This window comes from Sarcophilus harrisii, chromosome 2, assembly GCF_902635505.1.
Source record: "Sarcophilus harrisii chromosome 2, mSarHar1.11, whole genome shotgun sequence".
NCBI lineage: Eukaryota > Metazoa > Chordata > Mammalia > Dasyuromorphia > Dasyuridae > Sarcophilus > Sarcophilus harrisii.
In genome coordinates, this window is record NC_045427.1 from 131,164,252 (window position 1) to 131,182,648 (window position 18,397).

The 18,397-nt window shown below is 38.3% G+C and overlaps 1 protein-coding gene across 4 annotated transcripts in view; it reads left to right on the forward strand.

Moving 5' to 3' along the window:
- The window catches only part of PSD3 (pleckstrin and Sec7 domain containing 3), a 580,732-nt gene that overhangs the window by 188,522 nt on the left and 373,813 nt on the right, over positions 1–18,397 (forward strand). For all 4 annotated transcript variants that reach the window (XM_031950819.1, XM_031950820.1, XM_031950822.1 and 1 more), the window contains exon 3: positions 15,152–16,277. In XM_031950819.1, the coding sequence (XP_031806679.1) occupies positions 15,152–16,277 (1,126 nt within the window). The remainder of the gene's footprint in view (positions 1–15,151; positions 16,278–18,397) is intronic.

Here is an 18,397-nt window from a genome sequence, read left to right on the forward strand (position 1 = left end):
GAGGGTAGAAATTGTCCCTTACTCATTCAACTATACCATGTGCCCTTTTTCAAGATGGTTCCAGATCAACTTCTCCTCCCTTTTATTGACTTATCCAACTTTCTGGGTGGCTATGACTATTTATAGCAATTCTGATGGTTAGGATGTATACAATACCTTCATTTTGGAGTGAGATACTTTTTAATATTCTCTTTAATAAAAAAGGAACCTAGTATTAGATATCATTCCTGATTATAGTCATGATCTTTTTTTGGAATATATAATTCAATAGATCTGTGACTTGATTAGCTCATATTCACCACCACCACCATCAAAGCAGAGTCCAAACTTCTTAAAGCATCTTAAAGAGACTAAGGAGGACATAGCTTTATCTTCTATTCCATTGCTACCAGCAGAGTTCAGAACAGAAATTAATCACCTGGGAGGCCAGTTTGATGATGAATCTCTCCTCACAATTCATTTAAGGCTTTTCCAGCTGGAATAAGACCTGCCAAAGCTTGTGTTGGGTTAGCTTTGCCTTTGAGAACTCAGGAGCACCTCAGTTCTGTAGTGAAATATAAGGATAGACTGGACTCTCTGTGGATCGCTATTTTCGGCAAAGACCATACTGTGTTTTCTGCCACTGCCCGTCTTTTGTCCCAAATTACTTAAGATTCTGGAATCTCAGTATCCCTCTCTGTAAAGTGTGCTATGATTATAAATATATGTGGAATTGAAGCCAGATGGTGAAAAACCTATAATTGCTGAGGGAAGGCTTTTGGACTTTTTCCTGGAGACAATTGAGAGACATTGAATGTTTTGGTTAAAAAAAAATCAGGCGAAAAGTGTTTTAGGAAGGAAGAAGAGATGGCTGGATAGAAATGATGTTGGAATGACAGGAATCTAAGAGAATTCTAGGATTTCTAACATGGCAGATGGACAGAGGGTGGGTCTCTTAACAAAACCAAAGAGTATTAAAAACAAGCCTCAAGCAGTGTGGTTTGGTAAAAAGAATCAGTGACTTTGGACCCAGAAGATTTGAGTTGTGATCTTGGCTTTGCAAATTAGGATCCTTGCTTTTAAAATGGGGGCCCATAATACTTAATCTCTGGCTTCACCGAGTTGTCATGAGGATTAAATATGACAATGTATGTGAAAAGGCCTTGTTAACTAACTAAACTATTAGTATTATTGTTATTGTCCATCTAGAAAAACATTGTGGAAAAGTAAAGTGCCATTATAATTATGTTAAATGTTATTCCAAATATTGACAAATGAATAAAAATGACCATTTTCTAATCTTAGCATTTTTAAGTCATATAATTATATTTTAAGTATCAGCTTCATATCCCAGAATCAGAAATATAATTATTAGTTTTAAAAAAAAGTCTTCCAATGGAAGTATCATTATTCCACAGTAAAATTTGGATTTGGAAAAGCAGGATTTTTAATCATCTTAGAGTTGCATGATATTTAAATTTTTACTTGTATTTTCCCTTAAAGTCATGAGAGAATGCAAACCTCTTAAGAGGGCTTTTCATTGCCCTTCACGTGTCTCGGTCCTGCATCAAAGAAAATGCTGCATAATACTAAAATGACATCCCTACCTCTGATGTCACAGCGGATGGTACAATCCTCTCGGAGCCGATGCTCGGCTCTCCTGCTTATGTGCTGGTGAAACGGTTACATTAAAGCTAACTCCCGGCATCTCAATTATCTCCCTGGAAGTAGTTTTCTCAAATATAGAAAAGCCCTACGGTGGCTGTTTTCGGTAAGCTACCAAGGTAGAGAGACAGAGAGAGAGAGAGAGAGAGGGAGCAGACTGCTTAGCCTTTGTGAGAGTGACTGAGACGGCATCTCCTCTCTCTGCTCGGTTTCCTAATGCTCAAAATGCTTCCATTTACATCACCGTGTGCAGTGCAGGGCAAAAGGGGCTGCCAGGAAATTTGAAACTAATTTTGCTTCCAGTTGACTAGAACAGCAGATAATTGAATTAGCGTGTCTCTTTTCTAGCTAACTTTTCTCAAGCGTTAAACTGATGAACTGGGCATTTTCTTTGATCAATGGGTAACTGCTGGAGCTACGGTAATCTCTGTGAGTAACCTCTATTTGTAGGTCTATGCAGGCAAAAAAAAAATTATCTCTTGTGTAAATGCTGCTGTGAAAATAATCCGTCTGTATTATTGACTTGCTTTTGCGTACTGGTCTTGTCTCTCGCCCATCCCTTCTGGGAGAAGGTTGGATTATGCTGAATATTGACATGTGGAGGAACATACTGCATTTATGTCAGGGACGTCCAAGCAAAGGTTTCTTTAACTCCCTAGTCATCAGAAAGGTGCCATCTGCCCTCACTCAGCATGCCTTTGCCCAGTGTCTTGACTAGGTACAGAATGCGTATTTTAGCAGATGACATTTGATTTTCCAAAATCTTTAATAGAAATATTCGTCTTACCTGAGATCTTATTGACTTTCCTTTCTATCTTGGAACATATCATTTTTTTCACCCCTTTTCTCTCCCCCTCCCCCTTATGATGCATTATATTAAATTGGGGGGGGGGGCAGGCTATCCTGGTAGCTTTAGCACAATATAATGCTGTGATGGTGGATGGGAATAGGGGAGGAGTTTCTCTTAAAGAGCTAAAGTCTTTTCCTTTCTAGTCCCCCAGGTAATGTTTAGTCTAACTTCAAAGACTTTTAAGAGGCAAATATTACTTATGTCCAATGTCATCAAGAATATGTTATTTGCAAATATGGTGGTTGAGGCAGAAGTAGACTCTGAGGAGGAAGTTTATGTCAGGATCTGTTTACAGGTGTTCTGATTTTTTGCTTTACATAGATAGATAGATAGATAGACAGACAGAAATAGAATGGGTGGTAGTACATATCTATGTATATCAATATCTATCTATATCTATATCTATATCTATATCTATAGAGAGAGAGAATGGGTGGTAACAGGTATTATGATAAACTGCTTATTGGGGATACTATATATGGCACAATGGTTAAGAGTGCTGGGTTCAGAGTCAGGAGGACTTGTCTTTCCGAGTTCAAATCTGACACTTACTGACTGTGTGATCCTAGGTAAGTCACATAATCCATTTTCCTCAGTTTCCTCATCTGTAAAATGAGCTGGAGGGGAAAAAAATGGCAGACCGCTTCAGTATCTTTGCCAAGAAAACTCCAGATGAAGTGATGGAGAGTTGGACATGACAGAGTAACAGCAACAAAAGAGCAGTTTATTGGTTAATAGTTATATATAGTTGCTTATGGAATTATGGAATTACCTCCCCTGAAAATGGGGCTTACATCTTTGGTTAAAGCATTCAGGAGTTCTAGGAGGTAGCTCAGTCTTAGCAGAGAGTCTGTAAATGAGAGGAGGTGTTCTGGATGGGTCTTAGGAACAACTTACTGGATCATGTTAGCCAACATCTGGCTTGACAGCCGTGCAGGGAAGCCCACAGATGTGGTTGATTAGCATGGCTAGCAAGAAACCTTAGCTGCTTTGGTAGTTGTTGTTTTGAAGGCTTGACAAGCATTTTGAAACCCTTGATGCCAATATTGTCTTTAAAATTAATGGAAATATTTCACAAATTTAAGATGTGGTAGGTAGCAGCATACATTGAAAAGGATGCTGGGTTCAGAATTCCAAATCTGCCATTTGGTTTTTTATATGACCCTAGGCAAGTTACTTAAATTTTTCAGACCATTGTTTCCTCATTTCTAAAATGAGATGTTGGACTGAGTGTGTCTGAAGTTCCTTTAGGCTCTAAATCTGTGGTATTAACAGTTAGTGTTAATAATTCCATGCCCAGTTTAACTCTGAAAGGATTAACCCTGCCTTCAGTATTGTGATCTTTATTACAGTCTTTTCCTTAAAAAAAGAAAAAAAAAAGACTCCTTCATTGGTAGAAGGAAACATTGGTAGAAAAGGAGATATTCTTTGGACTGAAGGAAGTGAGTGCATAGGAGACTAAAGAATTCATGAGTAAAAGGAAAGGATTACAACATCAGGAAAGAAAAGTTTTGCTATCTTTGGGACCTTGTGAAAGGGTCTCAGTTTCCTAATTTGTAAAATGAGAGGGTTAGAATAATTAATCTCTTCAATCCCTTTCAATTCCAAATTCATGATTTATGATTTTGAGAAAAGGGCCTAAAGAAATAAGAGAAGAAAAAGTTATGGATGTAAAAAGGGGAAAAAATAAACATAACAGTGGGAAAAGTCGACAGTATAGGGGAACAAATAGGGAGAAAAGATCTGTTTTAAAAAGAAGTGTTTTCTCCCCTAAGAGAAAGCAAACCCTAAATTCTCAAAATTTTGTCTGTAGCAGTCCTCTCTAAAAATTCTGTGTAACTCTGCAGTGTTCTGAAAGTATTAATTTCAAACCAGTGACCTGTGTCTTATCTCGCTTATCTTGCTTTCCATGTGCTGGGGAGATGCTTTGAACTCCGGGCATTCTCTGGAATTGATGGGAATTGTACACTTGCATCATCTCCCCAGGGATTGAAACAAGATGAGAAATGGCCCTGAATGATTAGTATTTCAGATGGCCCAAGGTATGACTAACAGGGACTTGATATTTAAGAGAAACAAGGAAGCAGCAAAAGAGAGCACCTTCTTATTCTTGCCAAATTCAAGCCTTTTGGCCCAAATGAACTATTCTTGCTCACTGAGACAGCTGGCTAATGCAATTGTTAAGTCAGTATCAGTAATATTTGAAAGATTAGGGAAAACAGAAGTAAGAATACAAAAGAGCAAATGGTATGATGATTTAAAAAAGAAAGAGGCGAAAATAGAATCTGCAAAACTATAGGATAGTGAGATTGACTTTGGTCCCTGGGAAAATTCTGGCATGGATCATTAAAGAGGTGGTTAGAGAGCTTCAAGAAAGGGGGGAAAAAAGTAATTACAAAGAGCCAGCATGACTTCATCCTAGTCATGCCAGACTAACCTCATTTCCTTTTTTGAAAGGATTACTAAGCTTAGTAGATAAAAGGAATGGTATAGATATAGTTTTAGGAAACTTTTTGATAAAGTAGCTCATATTCTGGAGGAGAAGGTGGAATGATAAAGAGATTAGACAATAATACAGTTAGATGGGTTTGTAACAAATATTTGGATTAGCCTCAAAGAGTAATTGTTAACAGCTTAATGTCAGTATAGTGATAGGTCTTTGGTGGAACATGTCAGAATCTGTGCTTGAACTTGTGCTATTTAATATTTTAATCAATGACTTAAAAGGTATAGATGGTATTCTTAGCTTTTCAGATGAGAATTTGTGAGGTATAAGTGATCCACTGAATGCCATCGGCTAAGAACCCAAAAGGAGCTTGACATGGTAGAACACTGAACTGGGGTAATCTTGGTCTGCATTGAGAAAGGTATAACGTCTGGGAACAGAGAGGGGATAGGATCATGGTACTCTGCTTTCACCAGGCTCCATCTTGAGTTCTGATTCGGCACCCTTTTTTAAGAAAGACATTGATAAATTTGAGAGTGTCCAGAAAAGGTCATTTGTTATTATTGTTTTAATCATGTCTGACTCTTCATGACCCTATCTGGGGGTTTTCTTGGCAAAGACACTGGGCTTTCTTGCCATGTCCTTCTCCTGCTCATTTAACAGATGAGGAAACCGAGGCAAACAGGAATAAGTGACTTGCTCAGGATCACACAGTAAATAAATGTCTGAGGCTGGATTTGAACTCTGGTCCTCCTGACTTGTGGATCTATCCACTGTGCCATCTAGTTGCTCCTTGTTGGGTATATTATGATAGGCATTTCTTTAACGTATGACAGGACTAAGTGGCTTTTAAGGTCCTTTCCAACTCTCAGATTTTTTGATTCTGTGATAATGATTCTGTCTGTGTAGCCAAAATTATTAATCGCTTCCTTGGAGGCCTTTCTAATTAATGCCTGCATTCATGTGTACAAATCAAAAGCTTATAGCCGAGAGCTGCTTGACTTATTTCTACATTTTGCTGGATGTAAGATCTTTCATCGAAAATGTAGTTTAGAGACATTTTCAGATACTCAGTACAACCTTTCCCTTCTATCATCCCTTCCAAAGTAAAATGGTTTTATTAGGGTGAGGAGGATGCTCTAGAATAAAAGATGCCTGCTGTGCTGAAATTACTCATTTATTATGTTCTCATTACTCACCCTCGTTTTCTGTTATCTTTATCATACTGGATATATTACTCTACTGCTTCATAAAGATTGACCAGATTATCCTGCAGAATCATCTTGTAGGAATTCTCCATCTGACAAGAGAACCCAGGCCCCTGGATCTTCCAGTTTTTAAGGAACAGCATGAGGTGGTGGAGAGGGGGTCCTCTGCTATGTTCTGGGACCACTTGTAAATACTAACCCCTCAGTACTTCCAACCTCTCTATGTCTGTAAGTTACAGAGTGAGCGGCCGATTTTTGTGGAGGGAGTGTCCACAATATATCCCAGAAATCACAGCAACTGAATCATGGAACTGAAGAGAAGTTGTGGACCTTTGGACACTGTAACATTGATCATTCTTATTTACAATGACAGTTCCTGTTACTCATCTTGGTTGAAATGCATTTGAAATATTAGCTCTGTCTGACTTGCTCTTTATATTTGCTTTTAAAAATGATCTTCTTTTATCTCATTTCCTTCTGGTTATAAAATTTTAGCTCAAGAGTACGGTTCTTCTGTCTCAGCTGTGGATGCTGAATTCTCGTTAGCATTGAGCTCTGTCATTAGGAGGGGACCATGTCTACCAATTCTATATTGCATTGCCATTCAGAAATTTAAGAATTTAATTTTGTAAATCACTGACACAAAAGGAATAATCTCAGTTGCTTCCTGCTCCATGAGATGTATTGGGTAAATGATCCCATGAAGATCATATTAGAAAAGTACTTGAATTTATGGATTATTTCGAGTGAAATTTGGAAGAAAATTTTCTCCAGTGCTATGCTCCAATAAATTGAGTAGGTGCAGAATAAATTACATACTTTACGTGTACTTCCAAGGCAAATATACATATATGTTTATTCTTAATTACTTTATATATATCAACTTTATCACAATGAATAATGATAGGGAATTTCCCTAACTTGAAAAACAATAGCAATATTACTATTGAAAACTTTACCTTCCCAATTTTCTTTCTTAAAAGCTTAAGATGATTTTTTAAAAAAGTCTTTGCCCTGTGGGCCTGTTTTGTTTTTTTAATGCCCAGAGTTAACATTCAGCCTTTAATAATGGCAAAGCAGACATTTGTAATTGTTGTAGCTCATTGTGGACTTATTATGCAACCGTAAGCTGTCCATTGTGAGAGAGATCCGTGGCATGTTATAGAATAAAGTGGGCAGTGTCACACACAGTGGAGGCAATTCTCTGAGCCCTCTTGGAGGGGAGCCCAGTCTAAGTATTGAATTTGGAGGACACACTCAGGGCAGAATGGTTGTGAGAGATCCCTTTCATAGGAAGAGAAGGATAAAGGGTGTGTCCAGCTCGGAAGGCAAGTTTTTACTCAGTCTGCCCAAGGGATGTGATTAGCTGGAAGCTGCATGAGGAAGAACAAGAAATCCTTACTATTCTTGGTATTCCTCAGGAAGGAAAGTGAATGACTCGATATTTAAGAAAACTTGCTTTCCTGAGTTTGGAGGACATGGTAAGGCTTGTCTTGGGATGGTTTGGCCTATGGTTGTGGACAAGGGCCATTTGTTCTCCTGGGAGAACAGACCTAGGCCCCATTGGAAGCTTGAATACTGGCGCATAATAAATACTAGATGATTGATTGTTGAACTGCTAACTGGAATGTGCGAGTAAATTGGTTCTGAGTTTTGAAGATATTTCCTCAACTTTGTGGTACAGTACATAGGATATAGGACTTGGAGTGAGCAAGACTTGAATTTGAATCCTACCTAAGACACTTACTGCTTTGGGGACCCTGGGCCAGCCCTAACACCTTAATCTCAGTTGCTTCATTTGCAAAAATAACGGGATTATTGTGAAGAGCCAGTGTGTTAACATATATAAAGCACTTAGCAAACCTGAAAATGTAATATAAATGCTAGTAATTATTATTATTATTCAGAAATTATTCATATAAAATAATTCTTGGGTGAATGGATACTGTTCTAGGTTTTGGTGAGAACACAATCACTAAACTAAATTCAGGCCATAAGAGCTGAGGATTTCCTACACTTAGAAGGGTCAGTTCTGTTCTCACAGCAAATACATATCTAACTAAAGTCATCTCATTATGCCATCTTCTATTTTCTTATTTTGAACTATGATTATTTTTCTTTTTAAAGGAGACTGAATAGAAAAAATATCTTGTTTATTCATCATTCATTGTTTTCTCTTCTCTTTTGGTTTCTGTGGCACTGTATTACTCTTGCCTTTCTAATAATTCCTTCTCTGTCTTCTTTTTCTTCTTTTTGCCCTTCAATGCCCATAAATCCCCATGACTCTGCCCTTTAAATATGTCCTCCTTTTGGTGAGCTTATCACTCTCAAGACTTTACTGATTATGTCTTTGTGGGTGAATCCCAAGTGTTTATCTCTAGCTTTATCTCTCTTCCTCTCTTGAGCAATATCCCACATTTCTATTTGTGCTAGAGTTCTCCACCTGTCGAGCTGTGTAGCTTTCCAGTGCCTCACACTCTACACACCTAAAGCTGAACTTAACATTTTTGCTATAGCTCTCTCCCCCTTCCTGCTTTGTCTCTGATTTCCCCTTTTCTGGTAGTGGGACCACTGCTTTTCTCCCACGTACTAAGAGGTGAGAGATTGTAGTTTTTATCCATGTCCTTTAAAATTACTGGGAAGCAATGGGTAAGTCAAGAGAGACTTTTTAGCTTCCCTCAGATGCTCAGTGGCAGATGGCTTCTTATCACCTGTCAGTTTGAAGTGTTTTATTTAAGATGTTTCTTCCATTGTCATAACTAAGGGCAAGTGATAGGTCAGAAGAGGAACAGAGCACAATAGCTAAAAGAATTCTTAGCCTTGTAGCCAGAGAAAGATTAGAGAAAAACATAAACTACTCAGGGTCCAGAGAAATAGAAAATCAGAACCTGAAAGATTAGAAAACTTCTCTGGATTCCTATTTTCTTCTCTACAGAATGAAATGGTTGACCTGGTTTGTGTCTTCCTTTCAGCTGTGACATTCTATGATTCTGTGAATTGCTTTTGGGGGTGAGGGTTTGGATAAGGCAGTTAATACTTCACTTATGCCAAATTTATTTACCTTTTTCAATCAACAAATTCTTGTCAAAAAAATTGCTATTTATTTCTTCAAGAAGGATATATTAGGAGCCTAGAGAAAAGACAAAAATTCAGAAGAACATAGGATCACAGAATTGAGTACTGACAGAGACTGGGAATTCTAACCTGTGATTTTTGTTACACCTGTCGATCTGTGAGCTCATCAGTTCTTCAGATCAGTTATGTAGATCTGATCCTTTCCATACCTTGTTGTCCTGTGTGATTCTGTTCTCCACATCTTGTAAACACTAAATATGAGAGAGATGAATCATTTTAAAAAATCATTAGTGGCCTATTTTGTGCTTAGCCAGGGATCAGCAGTGGACACCTAGTTGCCTGAAATTTTGCTTCATTTCGGGTGTTTCCCATTACTATTGATCATTCAAGCCTTGGGAGGAATGGGTGGCTATAGACATTCCATCATCACACCTCTTGGAGCTGGGAAGTGGAGAAGACTTTATGTTGCATAAATGACTGAGAGCAGATGCCTTCAGAGAATGAGAGTATGGTGGTGACAGCTGGCTGCCCACTGCTGTCACTCACTCCCTTGGGATCTTGGGCACGTGGGATGGAATCCCCAAAGATCTGAAGTTGAGTCAGACTCAAGTGCTCCCAAGGGAAGGTGTGAGTTCTACCAGCCACCCTCCACCTGTCTGTCTAGTGACATTATTCAAATTCTGTAAGACAGATCATTAAGCTACCTGGGCAAAGACAAAATATATTCATGCAAGCATTTGGGGGGCTATGGACCTTAATTTAGAGAAGAGATAAACCATCTTATGGTAAAATCACAGGTAGCATTTCCCCCAGGGAATAAACACCACATTTTGTTGCATTTTGTGGCCCAGAAAGGTAAGATGTTAAAAAAAAAGAAAGAAAGAAAGAAAGAAAGAAAGAAAGAAAGAAAGAAAGAAAGAAAGAAAGAAAGAAAGAGAGAGAGAGAAAGAAAAGACCTTTTAGAATGCTGGTCTCCCTTACTCCCAGCCTTCTTTATTGAATTTTTAGAAGGAAAATAATTGTACCTTTGAACAGCTTTGGATAATAAAGTTGCCTGAAAGCTAAAAGGAGATAAAATTTGTTAAAAATGTGACCTGATATCAAATGAAAATTTTCAGTCTTCCACGCTAGGAAGAGAAATTTCCATTATTGTTAACTGTCTTTCTTTTCAAAGTACGGTATGAAAAGCTGCCTCCTCTTCCCTCCTGAGCTGCAGCAAAGCATACACTATTCATCATGTCTTTTGAAGGTAGTATAAGCGTAGGAAGATCAGGGAGGGAAAAGAATGGGGGGTAGGGAACATTTTTTAGATTATGAAAATTATTCCTCATATATGTACCCAGGTTAAAAACCACATACCTTGTTTTGCCTAGTTCTGGGAATTTAGAGTAATGGATGTGATAGAATCTTTAGAAAGCATTTTCTCCCCTTTTTCCTACTCCTACTCCCCCACCCCACTCCGGCAATCTTATTAATTAATGCTAGGATATATACTGTTGTGTGAGGGCCCTCCTTATATGAACATTTGTGTATAGGGAGTCCAGGAACTATACTGCTGTCTTCTCTAGTTAGAAATCATATGTTTATAAAATAGACAGTAAGATGTGGGATAAAGAGCATGAGACTTAGAGTCAGGAAGAATGTGGATTTGAAACCTTGGGGGGAAAAAAAGATGAGTAATAGAAATGACCGAGCCGACCCTGAACTTAACTTTCTCATCTACAAAATGGGTATTATAAATAATACTAGTTTTACATTGTGAATGAAATATTTTGTAACTTTCATAGCTCTCTACAAATATGAATGACTGTATTTCATAAGTTAACATAAGTAGGTTATACATACTAATTTATAATTATAATTTGTACATATTTTATTCCATTTTCTAACTTAGCTAGTGCCTTAAATGTATAGAAATTACTCAATGTGAAATTGAATGTGTGATCACATTCTGGATGTCTTGTAGTTTTCTCCCTATGATGCATGTGCTTTAAATTCAATTAGCATCACTAAAGCTATCAAATTATATTTAATTATTATTTTTGGTGAGGGGAGAAGGGTGAGAGTAAGGAGGGAAGGGATTCTCCTAGACTAGTGTTTCTCAAACTTTTTGGTCTCAGAACTGCTTCATGTTCTTCTCAGGCAATTGGGTTTAAGTGGCATGCTCAGGGTCACACACCCAGTGTCTGAGGCCAGTTTTAAACTAAAGTCCTTCTGACTTTATCCACTCTGACACATGCCCTTCGCATTCTCAAAAAACTCAAAGTGCTTGTGTTTATGTGGAATTTTTGTTCAGTTGTTTTCCAGTCTTGTCTGTCTCCTTGTGACCCATTTGGGATTTTCTTGGCAAAGACTAGAGCGGTTTGTCATTTCCTTCTCCCACTCATTTTACAGATGAAGAAACTGAGGGAAACAGGTTTAAGTCATTTGCCTAGGGTTATAAGTATCTGAAGGCTAGATTTGAACTTGGGAAGATGAGTATTTCCAACCCGAAGCTTGATGCTCTATCGACTGCCATTTAACATATTGTAAATTAAAATATATTGGCATTATTATGAGTTGTTTTAACCTTGTGGACTTCTTCAAAAAATCTTGTGGATTTGGGGGCACCAGAGCACAGTCTAAGAATCACTGTGCTTGACTATACTTCGAAATAGTGATTTGAAGCAGTCCCTTTACATCTCCTATTTACTTTCTCCTCCTTCAGCACCATTGTTGATTCCTGTTTAATTGTTGTGTTTCCATGTTGGCTGAGATTTAGATTTTTTGAGGGAGATTATCCCTCAGCAAGTGAGGACCATTTAATTCATGCAGTAAACATTTGTTAATATCCAGTGTGTCATTCCAATAGGACAATTTTTCCTGGAGAAGTTCAGATTGTTTTGGGAAAAATAGAGGTCATCTTAATGTAAAACCTTCTTTGTGATGAGGAAAATTATTTTCAAAACAAAGAAGTATTCTCATTATTGGTTCCTATGATAAAAAGACCTCACGGTTAATTGGACAGAGCCAGTTTTCTTCTTTGTCATTGTTCAGTTGTTTCTTACTCTTCTTGACCACATTTGGGGTTTTCTTGACAAAGATGGTGGAGGAGTTTGCCATTTTACAGATGAAGAAACTGAGGCACACAAAGAGTGTTTGAGGTTAAATTTGAACTCATACTATGAGTCTTCCTGATTCTAAGCTCAGTGCTATATCCCAATTTTGTCATAACATTTGGCAAGTCTATAAAATGAATGAAGTGGGAATCTAGTACATATAAAGCTGTGAAAAAAGTTATTGGCTTTGTTTATCATTAAGTTATGTGTTTATTTTCACACAGGTGTCTTATAGCAGTATTTTGCACTAGGGACTGCAGATTTTGAAGATTTTGAAAAATCTTAGGAATTACTAAAGAATGATAATAATTATAATGATTCATTATGAAAGCAATAAATATTTACTATATGTAACATTTGTATTTATTTATGTAAATATAAAACAGGTATTTACTTTTTATTTATAATAATTTATATAGCACTTTAAAATTTGCAAAGTAAGGTATATATATTAACTCATTTTATACTCACAGCAAGCAGGTAAGTTGGGTGCTATTATCCCCATTTTAGCAGATAAGGAAACTGAGGCAGGCAGAGGCTAAGTGACCTGTCTAGGATCATACAGCTTGTAAATGTCTGAGGCTGGATTTGAGGGCTAACACTGTCCACTGTGCTACCTCACTGCCTCAGAAGCAGGGAGGTAGTGATTAGTAGATTTTGTTTTACCCAGAAACCTCTTCTTTTGGAATATGCAAACTCGTTTCCTTAATTGTTTTGTGATTTATTTATTTTGCTTCCTGAATGATGTCCCTGAGAGATTTGTTCTTTGCTTCCCTTCTTATTCCTTATCTCAGTAATTCCTAACCACTACATGTTTACATGCTCTGTGAATATAATAGCTAGAACAGTAGCTGTCAAACTGTCCTGACCTGTGGTCACCAGGGAGGCAAATTCAGGCAGGTGGAAGATGAAAAGGTCTCATTACAAACTGCAGCTACTTCTGCCATAACTGAAGCTTCAAGCCAGAAGGCAAACTTGAGATGGCTGAAATATGGAAAAACACTGTTGGCCATTTAATACTCTTTTCAGATATATCTCCAAAATAATATATTCTCCTTTAGAAGAAGAGGCTAATTTTTTCACCATTTCTAAGGTGCTGTTATGCTTTAGGTTGATTTTCCAAATGAAGACACATGTTTTATTTATTAGTTTACTCATTTATTAATTCTTTATTCACTTCTTTCTTCTTAGCTCTCTTTCTCTCTACATTTCTCCCTCCCATGTTTCCTTTCTCTTTCTCTCTCTCTGTCTTTGCCTTTGTCTCTTTCTCTTTTCTTTCCATTATTCTCCTGGTGCCCAATAATATATTTGTGATGATAAGGTTAGAGATGTAGCTGAGAGCAGAGGAATATAGTAAAACCAATTGACTATTGCTTCTGTGTCTTAACTACCTCTAACCAACCAGAATCCATCCAGGTGGTCAGGAAAAGGTATACTCAGACACCATCCAATCATTTTCACATTTTTGGTGGAACTAAGATGGGTAACATGTACTAATAAATAACTGCTTTATCAGCCAGAACTAACTCTCAATCCTATTGTACATTTTGAAAAGGTTTGTAAAGTAATGTTAGCTCTTTTCCTCATTATAAGTTAGATGCCCTTAAAATTTAAACCAAAGAATTTAATAGTCTTGTTTCAAGGCAGGAAATCATGTACAGTTTGGACTCTGGAAATGTAAAGAAATGAACCCCTTTAGTGCCCCAAATTTTCCTGATGTCTTGGATTTATTAATTATCTCATATAATTTTTGAAAAGTTATTTTTGTCTCTTTCCATGCAGTTGGAAGGTTCTAACAGAGGCAGTTATTTGTTTATTTTCAATAGATACCATATTTTTTTGGGGGTATGGTCACACTGGATGCTCTATAAAAGTTGTTGATTGAATTAAAGGAGGAGACTTTTTTGTGAAGTATATGATAATGAAAATTTACGACTATTCTGTGGGCTAAATATTTGATAGATTTTTATAAAAGATCATAACTTTAGATGGGCAGGACTATAAATGTCATTAATCTTCTTAGGAATTATGGATCATCTCAATGGTGGACAGAAACAGCTACACCTAAAGAAAGAACACTGGGAAATGAATGTAAACTGTTTGCATTTTTGTTTTTCTTCCTGCGTTATTTTTACCTTCTGAATCCAATTCTCCCTGTGCAACAAGAGAACTGTTTGGTTCTGCACACAAATATTGTATCTAGGATATACTGCGACATATTCAACATATATAGGACTGCTTGCCATCTAGGGGAGGGGGTGGAGGGAGAGAGGGGAAAAATCGGAACAGAAGTGAATGCAAGGGATAATGTTGTAAAAAATTACCCTGGCATGGGTTCTGTCAATAAAAAGTTATCATAATTTAAAAAAAAAGGAATTATGGATAATCCTGAGGAATAGACTTCTTTAAGTGAAGGAGCAAGCTTTGAATAGGATCTGAATGGTAAGATTGCCTCATTATCTCAAGCAGTAAACCTCGTTTTCCCCCTCTTTAAAATGAGCATAATAATACTTGGACTTTCCACCGCATAGGATCATTATGAATGGAGTATCTCATAAACTATGGAACAATTTATAAATTAAAAAATATGGAACTATTGAATGATTATAATAAAAACCTTCTTGGGGTTGAACTCATTTTGGGGTAAGTAAATAGAGGGGGCTGCTGTCAACATTATGAAGTGGGAAGGAAAGGATATTGAAATAATTATATCAGGGATTTATAGCATGTCAACTGTGTGTACATTGCGGGGGAAGGTTGATAAATAAGTTGTAGAATCTTATTTTTTTCCTGCAAAGTGATTCATGGGATCTTTCTGTTCTCTGCGTAGGTGATCATGGAGGAAGCACTTTACTCCCACCCAACGTCACCAATGAATTTACAGAATATGGGACTATGGAAGAAAGGGGAGAAGTCCTCAGAGCTTCACTTGAATTTGATGCAGAGAGTGAGCCTTGCTGCTCCCAGGGGCGGGAGCAGGGCCAGCTCTTGGTTGGCCCCCGGTTTGGTCTCGATGGCCCAACTGGAGGGGGACTGAATCATGAAAGGGAAGCCTCCTCCCGTAGGCATCTTAAGGACCCAAGCTTGCCACAGCCCCCAGGCCCCCGGGTCCCCACGCCCAACACCGCAGAGGCTAGCTCGGCTTCGGGAGGACTGCAAGCACCAAAGGTACTAGAAGGAGATGGGATTTCTGTTTCATCACCGCGGCGAATGGAAAAAGCGTCAAGTGTCACCCGCCGGGAAGCCCGAGCAGCCAGCAGAGCAGCTGCCGTTGGCCAAGAAAAGCCACCAGAAATACCTCTTCCAGCTGAACTAATAAATGAGGAAAATTTTTATTTGAGTATTGAAAAAGATTTGACTGCCTTATTAACTGGAGAAACCCAGCCAGGGTTGTCCCAAATCACAAATAATGGGAGGAAAGAGACTGCCAGAGGGCAGGGGACCGTTGTGGAAAAGCCACCAGGGGCCCACAAAGTAGAGGGAGCCGTTAGTTTTACAGGGGAAAAATGGTCCGATCTGGGGAGAAAGCATCCGGGATTTGATCGAGGTACGGTCCACAGGCCTACAGAGCAGGGAAGCTCGATGGGCCGCTCTGGCAGGATCAAACATGTAGGATTTCAAGGGGTGGAGATTCTTTGGACAGGGGGAGAGGAGGAAGAAATGAGACGTTCCTCAGCAGATGTGGAGGCATCTGTGGAAAGGACAGCCTTTTCCAAAAACAAGGAGTTTTCCAAAGTATCAAGCCATCCCATTCCATCTGTGGCTTTCTCTCCTTCAGTCAGGTTGACGGAGGGTGTTTGGGATGAACCTTGGAAAGATTCTTCAGAAAGGCTTGGAACTAGATCAGGGACATTTTCTCCAGGAGCGCTTGTAGAAGGTGGAGAGGATGAAGTGTTTTTGAAGGAGAATGAACAACATCCTGAAAAGAAGTCTGTGCCAGAGGGGGAAGTGGAAAGGTGAGGTCACATCTTACTCTTGTCCTAGAACATATGAATAGAGTGTTCATTATGGAAAAGGCAGTTCTGTGTTTGTTTTGTCTTAGGGATATTTCTACTATGGAACTGTGACATAATTGTGGAAGAAATTTCTAATTTCTAATGCACATTCCCTTTTGATTCTCTGCCTATAGGAGTTTAGTTCCCAACATATTGGGAAAAACCTCCTTATAACATTTTTCCTTCCACTTCCCTTTCCCTGTTGTCTTCCTCTCTTTCTCCTTCCTCCCTTCCCTCTTTTCTTTCTTCCTTCTTTCCTTTCCTTCCTTCCTTCCTCCCTCCCTCCTTCCCTTTCTCCCTCCCTCCCTCCCTCCTTCCTTCCCTTTCCTTTCCTTTCCTTTCCCTTTCCCTTTCCCTTTCCCTTTCCCTTTCCCTTTCCCTTTCCTTCCTTTCTTCCTTCCTTTTTTCTATTCCTTCTTCTTCCCTTTCTTATTGTATTTCCTTCCTTCTCTTCATTTCTCATTCTTGCCTTTCTTCTTTCCTTCCACTTTTTCCTCTCACTCTAAGTGCAGTAGCCAATCTAAATGAGACTTAGTACAGAAACTTAAACCTGTTTCTCTTTTTGATGATTCACATCTCCTTAGTCTGCCTGATGGACCTCTGCACCCAGGGACTCTGCCATATTTGGTGCAGATACCCCGACTAGCTTTAGTTCTACTGCAACTCAGAACCCCTGCATTCAAGTAATTCAACAAATTTGGCTTCTTCTGGTGCCTGGGATCACAGGCTTGTGCATCCATGCTTGATCTCATGTATAATAAAAATCTTGTCAGAGACCACTGGGATAGAGTTTCATTTGATTAAAGTAAAATCCCCTCTCAAGTATGGAATGATGGGAGAACGTTTCCCTAACATTTTATTTTTCGACTTGATGTGTTTGCTACGCATTAGCGGAGAAAAGTAATATAATAATGCTCATTACTTCTGAAAGTGATTTTAGCACTGTTGGCTTGGTTAAAAAAAAAAAAAAACAAAAAAACCTCACTTTTTGCAAAAGAAAAAAGTTAAAAGGCGTTTTCTCACACTGCCTTAGTGATCACATCAAAAAAAGATAAGGTCAGTATCTTGAGTGACTTCTAAGAATATTTTAATAACTAACTAATGAAGGTACTCAGTAGCTTTATTCTTAACAGCCATATCATGCTGGTTGTTTTTCTGCTAGCCTCCAGGTCATTCTTTTTGCTCTTTCAAGGAGGGAGTTTGGCTCACTGTCTGATCTTCTCTCCTGCTTCTGTCGTTATCCTAAGGGACTCCAACATAATTATTGATACATCTTCCAACTCTCTTATTGTCCAATTACTCTACTCAGATCCTTGCCCACTCTTCCATTCCACTTAGTCAACACACAGGATGGACATGCCCTCTCTCTCTCCCTTGTCCTCTCTCTCTCTCCTTTGTCCTTCTGCCACTCATGCCTCATTGAGGCCCAACTCTGGATTACTCTTACCATTTGCCTTTACTCCTACTCACATGCTGCTAAATTGAGCTGGAGGAAGTCATGCAACTGATCCATCTGGGTCCACTACAATTTTTTTTTTTTTTTTTGATCTAAACTTGGCGCCCCTCACTGTAGCAAACTCCCAAAAAAAAAAAAAAAATCAACTATGTTCTTTGCTTCTACTTACTTTCCTTCACATCTCAGCTCTCAACAATCTGGCTTCTGATCTTAGCATTCAACTAAAACTGTTCTCTCCAAGCTCTCTTTTTTAATTGCCAAAGCTAATGGCTTTTTCTTAATTCCAATACTTGTTGACCTTTCTACAGCATTTGAAACCACTAACCACCTTTTCTTTCTAGATATTCTTTTTTTTTTTCTGTCTGTGTATGTGTCTATGTGTAACATTGTGTTTTCTTGGTTCCCTTCTTTCTTGACTGGCTGTTTCATCCAAATTTCATTTGCTAATTCTTTATCCTTCTTTATTCTATATCCTTATAATTAATATCATTATTTATTCTTATCAACTGTGAATATACTCCAAAACTCAATTCCAGTCTTCTCTTCTCCCATTCATTCTCCTGCCTATTTTGTCCTTTCCTTCTCTTCCTCTCTTCCCTCTCCCTTTTTTCCCATTTCCCTTCTT